The following is a 20,859-nucleotide window of genomic DNA, read 5'->3' as shown; positions in this document are numbered from 1 at the left end:
CCGCCGGGCATGCAAGGCTTGCGGACACCCGCCAGGCACACAAGGCTTGCGGATAGCTTCCTGAAGCCTGGAGAGCGAGAGGGGTCGGTGCGCACCAATGCCTCTTGCTCTCCAGGCTTCAGCGAAAGCCTGCATTCGCCTCATAGAACGCACACACATTTCCCCTTCATTTTTGGAGGGGGGAAAGTGCGTACTATGGGGCGAAAAATACAGTACTTAGTCCTTTCTAGCTGGTCCTCTGGTCACTCCCCACATGGCCACACACCGCCTTCCCAGACCACATTTCTTACCAGCCCTCCCAATTTAAGCTTTCCAGGGAGGGGGCATGAAAGGGCTGCATATCATGGCCCCTTGCTGGCCCACAAGTCAGTAGCAGAATTAAATGGGCACGTGGGCTACAAACACCTTTGCAGCGGATCTCAATCACACCCAGGAACAGCCAACAAAACCATCTGTGTGCTGAGCTGCAGCTGCAGTTTGCATGAGCTTCCTTCCTCCTCATGAGTTTGCATTTTATTTCGTTATTTTTTTTGCTTTTACTGCTGGGGTACAGTAGTTTCTCACACATCAGGGAAGAGAGCCTCCTCACCTGCGGAGTTTGAGATGCCCACGGACAGGTAGGGTGGTCCTGTAAATGGCTGTTCTAGTGAGGGACCAGGCAGGTTAAACTTTATATGTGCTAACCCCCAGGCTGTCAAACGTTAGGGCCGGGGACCTCTGCTTCCTTTCGATGAAAAGAGAATGTTTGGGTTGGGGAATATAAGGAGGCTGCCTTAAACTGAGTCAGACCATTGGTCCATCTTGTCTTAACTGACTGGAAGAGGGTTTCCTGCAGGGAACATTCCCAACCTGCAGATGGCCAAGGGTTGAACCCAGGACCTTCTGCTTAATGCTGAGCTTAATGCTGCATTAATCTGAGGAGATTCATCAAAAATCAGAAAATATATGGAGAATGGAGAATATTTCTGTTCTCATCCTGAAGCAAAGTTCTTAACCTGAAGCACTGTTTCTGGGTTAGTGGAGTCTGTAACCTGAAGTGTATGTAACCTGAAGCGTATGTAACCCAAGGTACCCACTGTATTTCTCTCCCAGAGAAGCTACTATTTTCAGAGTGGTTTAACAGCCAGCCCCTCTTCCCAGAGAACTCTGGGAATTGTAATTCTGTGAGGTGACCACACAACCTTATGGGGGAGGGGAGACTCCTACTGCGATTGCAAAGATCAGGGCTGCCCTTCAGATGCTGTGGGACTCCAACCAGTTCCCAACATCCTTGACCATTGACAATGCTGGCTGGCAGGGTCACTGAATTTCCCCACCCAGAGAGAGGGGGGAGGGGAGGACACATCATTTCCTCTTTCTCTGCTATGCCCTGACTTTGTTTACTCTGCATGAGCTTCTATCCTGCTGATTTGGGAGCAGAAGAGCGGAGTGTCTAACTCCAAGACACAGAAATGCTATACTAGATATACAGCAGGGAGTGGGGAAACAGAAACAGCCCATAATTGTCCTGTTATTATAAACATGTCAACGCATTTGTCAACAACGCTTCAAAATGGAACGTCGGCTCCAGGGCATTGGAAGTGCAGCATGCGCATGACTTCGGTTTCCGAGCGCTTCTGCTTGTGAGTTCAGGGAGGGGGCTGTAGCTCAGCAGCTGTACGCATATCTCAGATTCTGAGCGAAGGGAAGGGCCACCCTTCGTGAATGGTACCCTGGAGCACAGGACAAGTTGCTAAGTACCCATTTGGCTTCGAACCAGAAAGTCTGGCCCTCCAGGCCTCTCTGTTTGGCCCTTGTAACTCTCCCCTGGCCAGTGGCGTAGCGTGGGGGTGCAGGGGGGGCCGGCCGCACCGGGCGCAACATCTGGGGGGGGCGCGCTCGCACTCGCAGCTCTCTGCCCCTACCTGGCTCACTTACTCTCTCTCACTGCAGTGCTGGCTGTGCGAATCCGATCCGAGCCGCCGGGTCGCCACCCACTGTGGAGGGGTTGGGTGCCAGGCGTGCGGTGCGGAGAGAGAGCGAAGGACTATCTGGGGGAGGGACAGTGCAGTGGCCACCCAGCGCAGCGCTGAGCGCGGGAGAGAACCACACCAGACCAGACCAGGCAGCAGCAAGAAGAAGCTGGCAGCGACGGCAGGTTAGGGGTTAGGGGGCGCAAATTACTTGCCTTGCCCCGGGTGCTAACAACCCACGCTACGCCACTGCCCCTGGCCACGCCTCCTCTTCCCTGGCCACGCCTCCTCTTCCCTGCTTTGCACTCTGAGCGTTTTGATCAGAGCTGCAGAAGGAGTCCACAAACTCTAACAATACCTCCTGCATCTCTGGATGGAGGATGCAGAGCTGGGGGTCTGAGCATGTGTAGAAACTAGCCTATTGCACAAAGGCAAACTTTGCACCTCTTCTAGCCCTGGCCCTACCCACCACTGGCATGTGGGCCTCAGAAGGCACCCCACCCCTGCCCTAGTGGGAGGGGCTGTTGGCTGGGCGGCTGCTTTGCACGCAGAAGGCCTCAGGTTCAATCCCTGACAGCTCCAGCTAAAACATTAGAGAGCAGGTCTTAAGAGTACAGTAGCTGGAGAGTAGCTGGCAGTCAGGGAAGGCTGTCCTGTTGCATGCAGATAACCCCTGTCTGAGGCAAAATGAAACTAGTGATTTATTAGAGACATGCCCCAGAAAACCAAGTGCATCCATAGGTGTCCAGGGAGCCTGTGCTCCAGTAGAGCACTCCGCTGGTGGTATATTCCGATGTGAGCCTTGAAGACTACAGGCAGGGGACATAAATAGCTCTCCTTATAGGATTACCCCAGACAAGGCAACATTCTGGGACTGGGCTATAAGCTGGCACACATCACGCTACTACGTTTCACCTAAGACTATGCAGCTGACACAAACGAGATATGTAGCAAGAAGTGGAAAGTCACGTAGGACTCGTGGCTGCAAATTTCTTCTGAGAAGTTGGAATGTTCATGAACATTCCTTGACCCCCTCAGCCACTGAGCCAGTAGTCTGGTTTCTAAATACTAATAGTCATTAGCAATGCGGCTCTATCTATCTATCTATCTATCTATCATCTATCTATCATCTATCTATCTATCTATCTATCTATCTATCTATCTATCTAATCTATCATCTATCATCATCTATCAGCCTGTATTTATCTCAGATCTATCTATCTATCTATCTATCTATCATCTATCTATCTATCTATCTATCTATCTATCTATCTATCTATCATCTATCTATCTATCTATCTATCTATCTATCTATCTATCATCTATCTATCATCTATCTATCTATCTATCTATCTATCTATCTATCTATCTATCTATCTAATCTATCATCTATCATCATCTATCAGCCTGTATTTATCTCAGATCTATCTATCTATCTATCTATCTATCTATCATCTATCTATCTATCATCTATCTATCTATCTATCTATCTATCATCTATCTATCTATCATCTATCTATCTATCTATCTATCTATCTATCTATCTATCTATCTATATCTATCTATCTATCTATCTATCATCTATCTATCTATCTATCTATCTATCTATCTATCTATCTATCATCTATCATCTATCTATCTATCATCATCTTCTATATCTATCATCTATCTATCTATCATCTATCTATCTATCTATCTATCATCTATCTATCTATCTATCTATCATCTATCTATCTATCTATCTATCTATCTATCTATCATCTATCTATATCTATCATCTATCATCTATCTATCTATCATCTATCTATCTATCTATCTATCTATCATCTCTATCTATCTATCATCTATCTATCTATCATCTATCTATCTATCTATCTATCATCATCATCATCATCATCATCTATCTATCATCTATCTCTATCATCTATCTATCATCTCTATCTATCTATCTATCTATCTATCTATCATCTATCTATCTATCTATCTATCTATCTATCTATCTATCTATCTATCTATCATCTATCTATCTATCTATCTATCTATCTATCTATCTATCTATCATCAGCCTGTATTTATCTCAGATTTGTATATATGTGGTAAAGCAGACTGCAACTTTTAAAGCAGATATGTAGGGCACAATCTGTTCCCAGTTAAGCACTTCCAAGACCAATTTATTTTGGAGCAGGTGAGACTTACAAGTGCCTAAACCACCGCCACCCCATTCAGATCAGTGGGGCTGGCATGTAGCAGAATTGTTGCCTATAGCCAGAAAAGGCTCCACCTTTTTTGCCATCTGCTCTCCCAGCTCCACCCACCTGTGAAAAACCACCCCATCCTCGTAATCTCCATCCATTATCAGCGGTTGGCCTCCCCCCCCCCCCATCCACCCACTGGTGCATTACAAAGCCTTGAAGCCACTGACAGAGGAGCTGCGCTCTTCTGTCACTTTCAGAAGGAGATTATGCTCCTTTCTTAAACCGACTGAGCTGCTGGTCTCCTAATCCCAACCTAGAGGGGCCGCCCAGCCTGTTTTCTTTCTCAAAGGGGTGGGGAGACAGCCGTAGGAAGGAGCCATGAAGTCCAAGCTAGCAATCAGGTGAGTTTGGATGCAGCGTGTAGATATGGGTTCAAATCCCGCCATGGCCAATTGCTATTTTTGTGAGGAGTGGCAGAACATCTTCTTTGCATGCAGGAACTCCCAGGTTCAATATCTGGATAACTTTCCCCCATACATCCCCCCCTCGGTAATGACTCTCCTTATCTGGGCACTGCTGAGAGTCCAGCATGCCCCAGACATGCACATAGTCTATACTAAAAACCAGGCTTTTGGGGTTTCAGCTCTAGCCCTCTAGAATCAGTTACTGGGTAAAATTAGACAGAAATCCAGTATAACGATATTTAGGTGCCAACAGAAGATGCTTTTTGTTTAAGAAAGCTTTCCCTGAAGTGAGACAACCCCTAGGAATGGTTCTATTTGTGCTTGTAGGAATGGTTTTAGTTGTTTTTAGAATTCATTTCCTTTTTCTTTGTGCATTTTATTTTTGTGTATCACTTCAATGGCCACTGTGAAGCAGTTTACAAATTTGCGAGATAAATAAAATCCTCAGATAGGGCTGGGGAATGGTAAAAAAAGGGTAAAGGACCCCTGGATGGTTAAGTCCAGTCAAAGGTGACTATGGGGTTGTGGTGCTCATCTCGCTTTCAGGCCGAGGGAGCCAGTGTTTGTCCACAGACAGCTTTCTGAGTCATGTGGCCAGCATGACTAAACTGCTTCTGGCACAACGGGACACCGTGATGGAAGCCAGAGTGCACGGAAACACTGTTTACCTTCCCACCACAGTGGTACCTATTTATCTACTTGCACTGGTGTGCTTTCAAACTGCTAGGTCGGCAGGAGCTGGGACAGAGCAACGGGAGTTCAACCCGTCATGGGGATTCGAACCGCCGACCTTCTGATCGGCAAGCCCAAGAGGCTCCGTGGTTTAGACCACAGCGCCACCCGCGTCCCTACTGCTGGGAAAACACCTCTGTCTGAATCCTTGGGAAGCCTCTGGAAGACAGTGTTGAGCAATACTGAGCCAGATCGAAATCAGGATCGAAATCTTGTTGGCCAGCTGAATGCCGGTTATAGCCAAGACAACAAGCGAGCGAACAGGTTGAAGCAAGCAAGCAAAGATAGTCAGAACAGCATGGACCAATGGTCTGACTCTGTGCAATAGACTCCTCCTGTGATAGGGGAAGGACTCCAGAACAGTGGTAGAGCATCTGCTTTGCACAGGTTCTGGGTTCAGTCTCCAATGGCATCTCTGGGTATGTGAATGGCTCCTTGTTTGAAATCCTGGTGAGGCACTGCCATTCGTGTGCTAGATGGGTCAATGGCATGGCTCAATAGACAGCAGCTTCAGAAGACAGGTGAAAGGCAGGTAGAAGCTGGCAGAGGCACCTGTCTTAAACTTCAGTCTGTGTGAGCAGGACTGAGCCAAATGAGCCAATGGCCTGTCCTCTTATGTCCCTCTTTAATGCAGCCATTTTTCAAAGAAGAAGCATAAGGACTAGAATCTTGATGTTTGTTTAGGGGAAGTGTTGTAGCTCAGTAGGAAAGCCTCTGATTTGTAGGCAGGAGATGCCAAATTCAATCCCTGGCATCTCTGGGTAGGACTGGGAGGAATTCCTGCCTGAAACGCTAGAGGGATGCTGTCAGTCAGGAAGGCAAACTAAGGCCCGGGGGCTGGATCCAGCCCAATCGCCTTCTAAATCCAGCCCGTGGACAGTCTGGGAATCAGCGTGTTTTTACATGAGTAGAATGTATTTAAAATGCATCTCTGGGTTATTTGTGGGGCATAGGAATTCGTTCATCCCCCCCCCAAAAAAAATATAGTCTGGCCCCCCACAAGGTCTGAGGGACAGTGGACTGGCCCCCTGCTGAAAAAGTTTGCTGACCCCTGGTGTAGACAATGCTGAGCTAGAGAAACCTCTAATTAAGGCAGCCTTCTGTCATGTTGACAAGGTCTGCCACTGAACGGTCTTCATCCAAATGTTTATTTGCCTCCTCCCACTTCCTTTGCAAGTTTATCACAGCAGGGACATCCCTCTGGATTAACCTTCATGCGGTAATTCTAGAGCACTAAAATTGGTCCCCTGAGGAGTTAGCAGTTACCCTCCCCCCCGAAATATTGAAATATCAGCTGAGCCATGCACTCACCGAGTGCCCATAGGTAACCCTACGCCCCCTCTGACTCATCTGCCACCCACATTTAATAATACAATCCTCTGATAAGATCAGTCTCTATGTGTTACTGATGATCTGTTATACGGAGCGCTTTGATTTCTTCAATCCTTGGACTGCAAAATGTAGTTATCTGCGCAGGAAATACTGTCGGCGATCAGAAATGAGTCCTGTAATGAAAAGTCACCAGGAAGGGTTATAGCTCACAGCGGGAGAGCATGTGTTTTTGTGTGCAGACAGTTCCAGGTTCAGTCCCCAATGTCTTCTCTAGGTAGGGCTGGGAGAGTTTCCTGCCTGAAATCCTGGGATGCTTCTGCCTGTCAGTGTGGAAACAAATGGTTCCCAAACTTCTTTTTTACTCCATTCAGGGCTCAAGTCAGTATCATCTATACTTCAAGTTCAAACCATCAGTTGATTGAGATTGTCTTGTTAAAAAAAGAAAGAAAGACATATTTTCCCCCTTGGCCCATAAGATTGGACCCTATTATTGTTTATTTTCCATTCTTTTGCACTAGTGTTTTAATGTCTTATGTTAGTTTTTATTAATTAGTTTGTTTGAATGATATTATTTATTACTTTTATGTTGCTATTTTATGTTGATATTTTGAACATTTCAAGTGGATGTTTTTGAAAATCCCAAGTGGATATTTGTGCAATTTTCAAGCAGATATTTGTGAAAATTTCAAGTGGTTTGGAAATGTGTTTAAATAAATGAAAGCAAGAAAAGTATGCTTCCCCCTTCAGAATTTTTGTTTTCTTCATTTGCAGATATATGCATTTTTAATTGATTGCTTAATTGGCTAAAACCCGTGCTGCCAATCAGCTTTCTTTCGTTTTAGAATGCTTTTAATTGTTTTTTAAATGTTTTGAATTGTTTTTAGAATGCTTTTTTATTTTATTGTTGATCTATTTGCAATGCTAGACTCTTTTGGGGAGGGAGGGCATGATAGAAATAATTACAATAGTGTCAGATGGCAAGGGTGGTTGCTCACAAGTAACCAGGCAGGACTCCGACCTGTCTTTTACAGGTTTTATTTGGTGCAAAAACTATTTACAGTGCAGAACCCCAAATTTCATGTCTGCCTCAATCGCTAACAGAATCCGGGAGTGGCTTTTTCTGGTTTTGTCCCCAACATAAGAACTTCGTCACCCCCAGCCTTTTTCTTCCTCTGTGCTTTAACCCTCTGCGAAAGGTGGGCAATGGAAGAGGCGTGTTTCCTTCCTGGCTGGATTGACCAGGAGCAGTGCTGGGGCTCACAGCAGCATCTGCTGATCCCTTTCCCTCTTCCCCACTGGAGGCGTGGCTTTCCCCACCACAGGAAGAGGAACTGCTTTGCAAGACATTCAGAGGATCCCTGTATCCCAACGGCCCCTCTTGCTCCCTTCCCTCTTCCGATGGCAGTTCCCTGACAAATAGCAATAACAACAACACTAATACAGTGGTGAGGATGTGGGTGGCGCTGTGGGTTAAACCACAGAGCCTAGGACTTGCCGATCAGAATGTTGGCGGTTCGAATCCCCGCAACGGGGTGAGCTCCCATTGCTCGGTCCCTGCTCCTGCCAACCTAGCAGTTCGAAAGTACATCTAAGTGCAAGTAGATAAATAGGTACCACTCCAGTGGGAAGGTAAACGGCATTTCCGTGTGCTGCCCTGGTTTGCCAGAAGCGGCTTAGCCATGCTGGCCACATGACCCGGAAGCTGTACACCGGCTCCCTTGGCCAATAAAGTGAGATGAGCGCCGCAACCCCAGAGTCGGTCACGACTGGACCTAATGGTCAGGGATCCCTTTACCTTTACTAATACAGTGGTACCTCGGGTTAAGTACTTAATTTGTTCCAGAGGTCCGTTCTTAACCTGAAACTGTTCTTAACCTGAAGCACCATTTTAGCTAATGGGGCCTCCTGCTGCCACCGCGCCACCGCTGCATGATTTCTGTTCTCATCCTGAAGCAAAGTTCTTAACCCGAGGTACCATTTCTGGGTTAGCGGAGTCTATAACCTGAAGCGTATGTAACCTGAAGCGCATGTAACCCAAGGTACCACTGTAATAGAGTTCAGTGTGGCACACTGCAACATAAAGCACTACAAGCTATCTGAAAGACTGTATTCCTTCATACAAACCTGAGATCTTCAGAACAAGTGGAGACCTTCTTTTTCCTATGTGCTTTTGTGAATGAACTGCTTTTAATGAAAGGGCTGGTGCTGTGCTGTTTTTATTGTAATGATTTGTATATTTTAATGGATCTGAGGAAGAAAAAGAGAGAGAGTTGTAATTCTATTAATTTTGGGTTTTTTTAATGCTTTATCTCCTATGTTTTTAGCTGTTCCTATGTTATCTGTCTCGATAAAATAGGGAAAATATATGGGATAGAAATAAAACAACAACCATAATATTAATAAGTGGCCATAGGATTGCAGCCCTGTGTTTCTTAATGGAACTGCATCCCTGATAATGATGCAAACTTAGAATCATAGAACTGAACCGAAATGGCGAAAATAACCGGGAAAATCAGAAACCAATAAGATAGAAACTTTAATAAGGAATTGGGATTTATAGGTTGTTTAAGAGAAGACTGTAAACAGCTAAATACTTTGGCAGGATTATAGCAACACTTGCAATGTATAAAAAACTAAAGTAAAAATGGATTTTTAAGAAAAATGAAGAAGTTATATGATGCAGTAGAGAAAGTTTGATAATGGAAACCATGGAAGGATGGAGGGAAGTCTAAGGATTCGGGGGATCCTATATGTTTAGGATTATGATTATTGTTTGAATTCAAATGCATGCTGTAAATAAATAAATAAATAAATAAATAAATAAATATAGAATCATAGAACTGAAAAGTTGGAAATGACCCGAAAGATCAACCAGTCCAAACCCCTGCAATGCAGGAAAGTAAGTAAGTAGATGTTAAGTACAGTGGTACCTCGGGTTACATATGCTTCAGGTTACATACACTTCAGGTTACAGACTCCGCTAACCCAGAAATAGTACCTTGGGTTAAGAACTTTGGTTCAGGATGAAAACAGAAATCATGTTCCTGCGGTGCGGCGGCAGTAGGAGGCCCCATTAGCTAAAGTGGTGCTTCAGGTTAAGAACAGTTTCAGGTTAAGAACGGACCTCTGGAACAAATTAAGTACTTAACCCGAGGTACCACTGTAGATACTTATTTTCCCGCAGTTGCTGTTTATGAGAAGTCTGTGTCGGCATGCAGACGGGCTGGGAGGCCAGCTGGCTAGCCCCGGCTGGGCCGTCTCCTTCCATCCGTCCCGCTGCAAAGACCATCACTTCTGCTCTGACATAAATCAGTGACCCGAGCTTACTCAGCCAGGGCACGCTATCAGCAGATCGAACTGTGCACACAGAATAGGCGTGAGGCTTGTGGAAGCATACTACAACTACAAATTTATTAATCATAAATCAGGACAAAGAAACATGTCGTCTCTCTCTCACGTCGTCTCAGAGAGAACAGCCAAAAGCAAAAGCTATACACAACGGAAGTTCCCAGCAAGCTGTGCTGGAATGTAAACAGGCATGTGACACACAATTCCACACGTCTCCCCTTGTGGAGTAGAAATGTCAACAGTCTGATCATGCCCATCCCTTCTCCTTTGTTTCTCTCTGCAGGGTTCCTGCCCTTCCAGTCAAGAACCTGAATGGCACTGGCCCAGTGCACCCTGCCCTGGCAGGTAAGAGCAGCAGGGACGGTCCTCAGCCTACCTTGAGATGGGGAATGTTGGTGAATGTTTTCAGTTTATCGCTGGTTTCAGTCTTTTGGAGGTTTTAAATCAGTGGCTCCCAAAGTGGATGGTACCACACTCCCCTGGGGTGTGGCTTATATTTGTGGCTTATATTTGCGGCCTTACGTATGAAGCTAGGAGATTGGGACAAACAGCATCGGGAGCGTGGTGAAGCGGTGCCCGCCCCATGCGTAGTCCCCCGTCCTCTCCCCCAAGGCTGGGAGGGGCGAAAGCGAGGAAGGCGAAAGGCCACCGGCAACGCAGCTCGGCTCCCCCCCCTCCCAGTATGAAGCCAGGAGCAGCGAGGAAGGGAGCAGCTTATATTCAGATATTTTTTCCTTTTTCCTTTTCACCCTCCAATTTTAATGCTGCAGCTTATAATTGGGTCAATACAGTATCTATCATCTATCTATCTATCTATCATCTATCTATCTATCATCTATCTATCTATCATCTATCTATCTATCTATATCTATCTATCTATCTATCTATCTATCTATCTATCTATCTATCTATCATCTATCTATCTATCTATCATCTATCTATATCTATCTATATCTATCAATCATCTATCTATCATCTCTATCTATCTATCTATCATCTATCTATCTATCTATCTATCTATCTATCTATCTATCTATCTATCTATATCTATCTAATCTATCATCTATCATCTATCTATCATCTATCATCTACCTACCTACCTATCTACCTTGTCTCTTGGCTTATCCACACTTAAAGGAAGAGGTCTATGCTTGGTGTCCAAGCGCTGTTGTTCTTTTTGTTTGCCCTGAGCTTTCCCCTCGAAAACCTGCTCTTTACAGCTGAATCAGAGCAAACGCCAATTCGGCTTTCCCATGAATTGACATTTGCTCCAATTCAGCTTATTCATGGGGAAAGCTCCAGAGCAAAAAAGTATGGAGGGGTGGGGGTGGCATTCAGAAATGGAGTTTTAAATTGCGGGCTGTGCCTGGAATGAGCGAATGATAATACTTCTCTCTCTCTCTTTCTCTCTCTCTTTCCTTGTCTTTATCTGGCCCAGGGATGACAGGCATCTTGATGTGTGCGGCAGGCCTGCCTGTCTGCCTCACTCGAGCGCCAAAGCCCATCCTGCACCCACCACCTGTCAATAAGAGTGACATGAAGCCGGTGCCTGGAATCACCGGGATCTGCCGGAAGACCAAGAAGAAACACCTGAAAAAAAGTGAGTGAGTTTCTCTGCACCTCTCAATGAGGCCCTTGCCCCATATCTGACTGATACCACAAATACCTAAATTCAGGGCCAGGACTAGGGTCAGTTTCCAATATTTGTGGCCAGGTCCCAAGTCTGTGAGTCTGGGCGTCGCCTGCCATTGTAAAGATCTGGTTTGCATATAATGCTAAACCGTGGTTTGTTGAAGCACACATCTCACGGGCGACCAGACAAACCATGGCTTGTTTCTCCCAAGTTTGGTTTGTTTTCCAGCTGCTCTTGCCTTGTAGTTCAGTGAGTGCCTGGAGTGAGATGACCAAACAAACCATGGTTAAGTGAGGGTGCCGGGTTTATACTCACAGCTGTCCATGGAGGCACAGGTCAATTTTGTGTCCAGGGCAGCTGTCTACCATTTCCATCTGGTACACAGACTGAGATCCTACCTGCCCGTGGACTGTCTTGGCAGAGTAGTGCATGCTCTAATCTCCCGCTTGGACTACTGCAATGCACTCTACGTGGGGCTACCTTGGAAGGTGACCCAAAAAATGCAACTAATCCAGAATGCGGCAGCTAGACTGGTGACTGGGAGTGGCCACTGAGACCATATAACACAGGTCCTGAAAGACATTCATTGGCTCCCAGTACGTTTCCGAGCACAATTCAAAGTGTTGGTGCTGACCTTTAAAGCCCTAAATGGCCTCGGCCCTGTATACCTGAAGGAGAGTCTCCACCGCCATCGTTCAGCCCAGACACTGAGGTCCAGCTCCAAGGGCCTTCTGGCGGTTCCCTCCTGTGAGAAGTGAAGCTACAGGGAACCAGGCAGAGGGCCTTCTCGATAGTGGCGCCCACCCTGTGGAACACCCTCCCATCAGATGTCAAGGAAATAAACAACTATCTGAGTTTTAGAAGACATCTGAAGGCAGCCCTGTTTAGGGAGGTTTTTAAATGTTTGATGTTTTCTTATGTTTTTAATATCCTGTTGGAAGCCTCTCAGAGTGGCTGAGGAGGCCTGGCCAGATGGGTGGAGTGTTGTTGTTGTTAATTGTTATTGATGTTGTTGTTGTTGTGTTGTTGTTGTTGTTGTTATACAGAAGGCTAAGCCATGGTTAAAGCAAACCAAGGTTTGTAAGCCGCCCAAGACTTCACGTCATGGTTTACTAGGGCAGGAAATAAATCATAGTTAAGGTGCTGACCAAATTTTGCACATATTGCTAAATGCCAAGCCAATATAGGTGAACCTACATTGCAGGGGTGTGGTGAGGATAAAAGGGGGGACCATGCATGCCAACGAGCTCTTTGAAGGGGATAGAAATGTAATACTGTTTTTTCTTATAAGAAAGGAAGGCTATATAATAGAGAATGATCTAGTTCCAGTGCTCTTTTATTCTGTACAGGCAAGAACCCTGAAGATGTAGTGAGACGTTACATCCAGAAGGTGAAGAATCCCCCAGATGAGGTGAGCTGGCCGCTATCTCTCAGTCTAACCTACTTCATGGGGTATCCAGTTATGTCACACTAAACTCCTTAGAAGAATACAAAACGTAAGAATAAAGACCCTGGGCAAAGGGCTGGCTAAGATCACAGAGAGAAGCCTGTGTAAGAATTCTTTCCCCTGATCCGAGTGGAGAGGGATCTGGAAGCCAAACTATATTAAGAAATGGCTGGAAGATCTGGGTGTGTTTGACCTGGGAAAAGAGGTGACTAAGGGGTGACATGGAAACTGTCTTGAAATAGCTGAAGCAGTGGTGTAGCGTGGGTTGCCAGCACCCGGGGCCACGTGGAGGGATGGGTGAGTGAGGGGGAAATGGATGAAGTATGCATTCAACTCTCTAATGGTGTACGCATCACCCAGGAGATCACAGCCGCAGAGATAAGAAAAGAAGAGTTATTCTGTTGTCTGGAGAGGCGGCTTCCTGGTTCGCACGGAGAAGTCATTTTCAAAGGAGCTCAACGGCGGAAGAGCACAGCCTTGTTGAGGCATCACCGGGTGTTGAAATTTTGCACCCCTTGCAATTTTTGCACCTGGGGCAACCGTCCCTGTGCCCCTCGCCCAAATACTACACCACTGAGCTGAAGGGTTTGTCATGCAGAAGATGGAGCAGACAAGCTCCAGAGGGGCAGGATTGGAACAAATGGGTGGAAATGGCAAGGAAAGCAGATTTGAGCGGAACATTAGTGACTGTGGAACAGAGGTGTCGGGTGCCTCTTCCCTGGAAGTATTCATGCTGAAGCTGTGCCTGCAAAAGAAGGAGCAGAAAGAGAGGGGCATCCCCTGGCTTCTTTCAAAATTGAAGACAGCCCTAGAACCCGTTTTATCCCCTGTGTTTACCACTCACCAGTGTTTGAAACTCCCACTGTTCTAGGTGCATTTTGCCACAGGGAATTTCACTAGGGTGAGCAGTTTCCGAGCTCTGGGCAAAATACTGCGCCTAAGATTTCAGATTAAAACTGCCGAGTGGAAGGAAAGGAGCACCTTTTTCTGCCTCCCCACTTCCAGCTACTCTCTGAAGTCTGGAGAAGAGACACTCTTAAGAATATTAGGGGGGAGGGTAGGCAGGAGAAAGACTAGACCATGTGAAAAATGAACATAATATTTTAGCTGTAGTTCATTCATTTTCAGCGTTGTATTCTTGTTATTGCGCCTAGACGCTCCGTTGTTGCTCTCATAACCTAGGTTTAAGGTACCATTCAGTGCCTAGCTTTCATAGCTCGGTTTCTAACACTGCTGCTCATATCCCCAATTTGTCTCTCTCCAACAGGACTGCACCATCTGCATGGAGCGGCTGGTGTCCTCATCGGGCTACGAGGGGATCCTCAGGCACAAGGGGGCCAAACCGGAGCTGGTGGGAAAGCTGGGCAAATGCGGGCACCTCTACCACCTCCTCTGCCTGGTTGCCATGTACAACAATGGCAATAAGGTGAGAAATCAGAGGGCAATGGGTGGTTGCGTGAAAGGCATGGGAATGGACTTCTCCCTCCCAACATACCTTTCTCTCGTTTTAAGCCACACAATTTTCAAGGTCTGTTTTCTGCAATAAATAGTAATACAGTGGTACCTCGGGCGGTGCTGTGGGTTAAACCACAGAGCCTAGGACTTGCCGATCAGAAGGTCAGCAGTTCGAATCCCCGTGATGGGGTGAGGTCCCGTTGTTCAGTCCCTGCTCCTGCCAACCTAGCAGTTCAAAAGCACCTCAAAGTGCAAGTAGATAAATAGGTACCGCTCCGGCGGGAAGGTAAATGGTGTTTCCGTGCGCTGCTCTGGTTTGCCAGAAGCGGCTTAGTCATGCTGGGCACATGACCCGGAAGCTGTACGCCGCTCCCTCGGCCAATAAAGTGCCACAACCCCAGAGTCGGTCACGATTGGACCTAATGGTCAGGGGTCCCTTTATCTTTACCTCGGGTTACATACGCTTCAGGTTACAGACTCTACTAACCCAGAATAGTACCTCGGGTTAAGAACTTTGCTTCAGGATGAGAACAGAAATTGTGCTTCAGCGGCATGGCAGCAGCAGGAGGCCCCATTAGCTAAAGTGGTGCTTCAGGTTAAGAACAGTTTCAGGTTAAGAACGGACCTCCGGAACGAATTAAGTACTTAACCTGAGGTACCACTGTACAGTCATACCTTGGAAGTTGAACGGAATCCGTTCCAGAAGCCCATTTGACTTCCAAAACGTTCGGAAACCAAAACGCGGCTTCCGAATGGCTGCAGGAAACTCCGTCGGACATTTGGATTCCAAAGAATGTTCACAAACCGGAATACTCACTTGTCTGAGTACCAAGGTGTTCGGGATCCAAGGTAGGACTGTAAATAAATAAGGATAGAGTTGCCACCTTTGGTCAGGCAAAATATGGGACAAGTTGGTGGGGGAACTGGGGGGCTAACAATTACTTTACTTGGGGCAAAAATGGCAATGGGTTGTTTCCAGTGCTGGTCATACTCAGAGTAGACCCAATGAAATGTATGGATCTAAGTTAGCAATGCACATTAATTTCAATGACTCACATCCTCCCCAACTGCTGAATTTCTGCCTGTCAGAAGAATGGTAAATGTAGAGAGTTTTAAGCGCCTTGAGGTCCATGGCTATAAAGCAACCTGAAGAAAGAGCTGCTTCTACATCTGCCTGTTCCTCTTTCTCCTCCCACCCTGTCTTCCTTTCGCTTGGCAGGATGGCAGTCTGCAATGCCCCACTTGCAAGGCCATCTATGGGGAGAAGACCGGGACTCAGCCCCCTGGGAAGATGGAGTTCCACATTATTCCACACTCGCTCCCTGGCTACATAGACTGCAAAACCATCCGCATTGTGTATGACATTCCTGCAGGGATCCAGGTGAGTGGGATGGGGAGGGGGGAAGAGAAAGGGAGAGGAAGGGTTGTGGTTGTTGGTTCCTATTTATTTACTTATTTCATTAAATTTATACACTGCTTGGCTTGATTTTTTGAAATAAAAACAACCCAACAACCTCAAAGCAGTTTACAGAAAAGATAAAGCAACAAAAACAATCAACAACTATAAGACGTTTGAAAAGTTAAAATAACAATAGACTAAAAGCAGACGAAAACTCACATAGACTTTCTAAACATCAGGGCGGGTTTGTCTACACAAAAAATGTTTTTAGCAGGTGCTGATAAAGTATAGTGGAGGCACCTGCCTGATATCAAGAGGCAGGGAGTTCCAAAGTGTATGTAGGTGCTGCCACACTAAAATACCAAGTTCTTACAAATGCCAAACAGGTACTATGTGGCAGCTATCACGGTGGTACTTCCGCCGATCAAAGCAGTCGAGTAAGCATCTGTGGAGTGAGGTGATTTTGCAGGTAAACTGGTCCCAAGTTCTTAAGTGCTTTATATACTAAGAGGTACACTTTCAGCTTGACCCAGTAGCAAACTGGCAGATCACTGTGTTGATAGCAATTGTGCTGCAGCATTCTGCACTCATTGTAGCTTCCAGATCAAATGCAAGGGAAGCTCCACATAGAGTGCATTGCAGTAATCCAGGGTTTGATTTATTAGTTGCAAAATGCAAAACCTCTCTAGGCAGCTTACATATATTTTTACACACACACACACACACACACACACACACACACACACCGTATTGGCCCGAATATAAGATGCACCTTTAAAATTCCGCAGGCATTCACACCTGTTCTGTTTTACCATACAGTGGTGGCCCGCAAGACGAATGCCTCGCAAGACGAAAAACCCGCTAGACCAAAGGGTTTTCCGTTTTTCGATGCGCTTCGCAAGACGAATTTCCCTATGGGCTTGCTTCGCAAGACAAAAACGTCTTGCGAGTCTTGCGATTTTTTTCGCTCCCCCCCTTTTTCTAAGCCGCTAAGCCGCTAATAGCCTTTTAGCCGCTAAGCCGCTAAGCCTTTAATAGCCGCTAAGCCGCTAATAGCGCTAATCCGCTAAGCCGCTAATAGGGTTGCTTCGCTAGACGAAGAGACGAAAAAACTGCTAGACGAAGAGACTCGCGGAATGGATTATTTTCATCTTGCGAGGCACCACTGTATGTCTGTTTCAGCAGCGATATCGTAAAAGCCCATTGTTGTAAGGTTGCGAATTTAAGCCGCAGTTTAACTTTTCACGGTCGAAATTTGAGGGGTGGGGAGTGCGGCTTATATTTGGGTCAATACGGTATATTTAATGAACTTTTCACAATATACCCAGGGGCAGGAAAACCATGTTGCCCTTGCCCCTGACCTTTGCCGGTGCAACGTGTAACTGAGACCTCTTGCTTCACCAGGGTCCCGAGCATCCAAATCCTGGGAAGAAGTTTACTGCAAGGGGCTTCCCTCGCCACTGCTACCTTCCTGACAACGAGAAAGGCAGAAAGGTAGGCAGCTGAATTTCCACTGGGCTCTGGGTGGGGCCTTCAGTACAGAGGAGAACATTTCCAGGCTTCCCCTCAAAATCCAACTTAGCCGAGCGCTGAGTTTCCGGCATTTTGCTTCTTCAAAGACCCCTTTGGTGCCAAAGCCCCAAAACCTGCCTCTGCTTTTCAAAGCCTATTTCTGAAGCCATGAGGACTAGGTGCTTGCCCATTTTGTTTTAAAAGGTCAGGATCCTCAGGGTATCTCGTTTCAAAATCAACCGAGTCATAGATCTTTGTTCCAAAGCCGTGCTTTGGGAGGAAATGGTCGAAAAGGCACTGGTATGCAGGGGCCCTGATCCAGCTGGTACTTAAAGGTGGTGGAAAGGATGCCTGCAACTTTGAGTGATGCTTTTAGTGTCAGGCAATAGTTTGGCCTTGAGCTAGCTACACCGATCATTTTCGGGGTGGGCTGCCTCTTGTTTTCTAATGGGGTATTTATTCCCTGCCTGTGAAATAGTGATTGGGCACCTGCTTCGCATGCAGAACGTGTTGGGATACTGCCAGGGAGACAAAGGCCATCATGCCTCCATGTCGATTCCGGACGATCCATCAACCTCCCGTAGATACGCAGTATCAGTCAATTAGCGACACAAGCCTCAGAAACATCTGTCCACATTCCAAGGACTGGTGCACGCCCTTTGCAGAGTTTGCACAACGAAAGATGCACTCAGGAGAGCATTATTTACAACTTTATTCAGTGTTGGTCAGAACAAAGAAAAACATGACTGCCTGCCTGCGTGTCCAGGCACAGAGAGAGAAACAAAAGCTATATACAAAACAGAAACATCCTGTGAACAGGAAATACGCAGGCTGTGACACAACAATCTTATTAAGGTGGAACGGAAATATCCTAACAGAACGTCCCAGGTTCAATCCCTGATATCTCCAGGCAGGGCTGGGAGAAACTCCTCTCTGAAACCCTGGAGAGCCACTGTTGCTCAGAGTAGACAGTGCTGAGCTAGATCTACCAATGGCCTGACTCAGCGCTTTTTTCCAGCCTCTGCCGTGTCAGGGTTGGGATGTATGTAAGGGACAAAAGAGAAGGGTCATTGGTTTGGGAGCTGGTTCATGCCGGGCTGGCTCAGTGCCAGGAGTTATTGTTTGTGGGCTCCGGAAAACTGTATCGGAACTGCACTCAAAGCCCTGGTTTGACTCAGTTGATTTATTTATTCGTTTATTTATTATTCCTGCATCTTTTACTGTAATCTGTCTATTGTATAATGTAATATACAGTGGTACCTCAGGTTACATACACTTCAGGTTACAGATGCTTCATGTTACAGACTCCGCTAACCCAGAAATAGTACCTCGGGTTAAGAACTTTGTTTCAGGATGAGAACAGAAATCGTGCTCCGGCGGCACGGCAGCAGCAGGAGGCCCCATTAGCTATAGTGGTGCTTCAGGTTAAGAACAGTTTCAGGTTAAGAACGGACCTCCAGAACGAATTAAGTACTTAACCTGAGGTACTACTGTATCCTAAATTCATGTTACTTTACAAGTGTTATTCTATTCCTGCCAATTTCAACTGTGGTTTCTCAAATACCGTACTTTTCTGTATATAAGACTGTTTTTTTCTTCAAAAATCATGCTAAAAACTGGGGGTTGTCTTTTACATGGCTAGTGCATAGGGTGGATGTTTGATTAGCTGCTGGCGTGGCTGTTAGCTGCTATTGTGCATTCTGCTGGCGATGGGACAGACAGTAGGCAGATTTTGCAACGTATGTTTGTGAGAGATTTTTGGCAATTCCCCCTAAAAAAAGCTCAACAACCCTGGGTAATCCCCCCCCCCCCAAAAAGCTGAACATCTCTGGGCAATTATCCGCAAAAAAACCTCAACAGCTCTGGCCAATCCTCTGCAAAAAAAAAAAAGCTCAACAGCTCTGTGCAATCTCCCCCCATTTTCTTAAAACTGGGTCCCCAAAAATAGGGGTCGTCTTATACATGGGGCGTCTTATAGACAGAAAAGTAATACCTCGGGTTAAATATGCTTCAGGTTGAGCGGTTCCAGGTGACGCTCCGTGGCGACCCAGAAGTAACGGAGTGCGTTACTTCCGGGTTTCGTCATTCGTGCATGCGCAGATGCTCAAAATAACATCACACGCATGCGCGGAAGCGTTAAGACGTGGAGATGTGCAGTCGCATGTTACGTTCTACTCAGGATGCGAACGGAACGGATCCCGTCCGCATCCAGAGGTACCACTGTATTCTAGTCTTTTAACTTCCTGGTTTCTGATCTTTCCCTTCAGTCTTGCTGTTTCTGCATATTCCGTCAGCTTGGTCTGCCATGGTTTGACTCAGTTTTAAGTAAGTCAGCTTCTTATGTTGCAGGTCTTGAAACTCCTGATTGTGGCCTGGGAACGCCGGCTGATCTTCACCATTGGGACATCCAACACGACAGGCGAATCCGACACGGTGGTGTGGAACGAGATCCACCACAAGACCGAATTTGGGTCCAACCTCACCGGCCACGGCTACCCCGACCCAAACTACCTGGACAACGTCCTGGCGGAACTGATGGCCCAGGGGGTCTTGGAAGCCAACCTGAAGGACTGAAGAGGCATCGCAGCTGCTCTTTCCCAACCGCACTTTTGCCATGGGCGTTGCGTGGAAGCACGAACACTGCCTGAGTCCGTCCGTCCGTCTGTGTGTGTGCGTGTCTCTGTTGATCAGCTCTCAACCAGCATATCGGGATAAGCCTGGTCTTCAAGACCTCTCATGTTGCCGGTCTTCACCTCTCCAACCTGGGTCTTCAGCCGGGTCTTCACTTCTTCTCATGTTCTTGGTCTTCACTTCTCCAGTCAGATCTTCAGCCAGGCCTTCACATGCCATGTTGCTTCTGCTGCCTTGACTATGGACGATCTCCACACAGCGATGCCAGACATGGCCAAAGGAAACCACAGGGCGGTCCTCTCCCTCCAGGACCAAGGACTGTCTAGATCGTTCCCAAGTTTCCCCACTGGAGGAAGACCACCCAAAACTGCGCAAGTGAGCAACTGAAGCAATCTGCTCTCCTTTTTTCTTTTATATATGATATATACATACATAACACAAACCCCTATATATTCTTGGCAGTCTGCAATATTCCTCTTGTCCTGAATGTGTTTGCACATTACACTATCCTATATTACATATCTGCTGCTCTGTAACAGGATATCATATGTAATAGAGGAGATATACGAAGTGTGGAAGCGTTGGTCCTCCTGCCCGCCCCCTCCCGGGAAAACTCTTGGTTCTTTCTGCATTGGTGGCTCATTTCGCCTTTGTGATGCCTTTGCCAGGAGGCAGTAGGAAGGAATTCTGGCTTGGGAAGCTATGGGTTGTTGTATCCACCTAAGCCCTACTCAGAGTAAACCCATCGAAATCAATGGA

At 46.5% G+C, this 20,859-nt stretch overlaps 1 protein-coding gene across 2 annotated transcripts in view; it reads left to right on the top strand.

Moving 5' to 3' along the window:
* DTX1 (deltex E3 ubiquitin ligase 1) overlaps positions 1–20,859 on the top strand; it is a 51,219-nt gene extending 30,360 nt beyond the window's left edge. For both annotated transcript variants that reach the window (XM_081892391.1, XM_081892392.1), the window contains exons 4-10: positions 10,307–10,368; positions 11,462–11,623; positions 13,006–13,067; positions 14,371–14,529; positions 15,778–15,939; positions 17,362–17,451; positions 19,819–20,859. In XM_081892391.1, coding sequence (XP_081748517.1) covers positions 10,307–10,368; positions 11,462–11,623; positions 13,006–13,067; positions 14,371–14,529; positions 15,778–15,939; positions 17,362–17,451; positions 19,819–20,043 — 922 coding nt within the window. In that variant the 3' untranslated portion in view covers positions 20,044–20,859. The remainder of the gene's footprint in view (positions 1–10,306; positions 10,369–11,461; positions 11,624–13,005; positions 13,068–14,370; positions 14,530–15,777; positions 15,940–17,361; positions 17,452–19,818) is intronic.

This window comes from Podarcis melisellensis (genome assembly GCF_964234715.1).
Source record: "Podarcis melisellensis genome assembly, chromosome: 16".
Lineage (NCBI taxonomy): Eukaryota > Metazoa > Chordata > Lepidosauria > Squamata > Lacertidae > Podarcis > Podarcis melisellensis.
The sequence above is the reverse complement of the archived record's forward strand: the minus strand, read 5'-3'. Positions and strand labels throughout refer to the sequence as shown.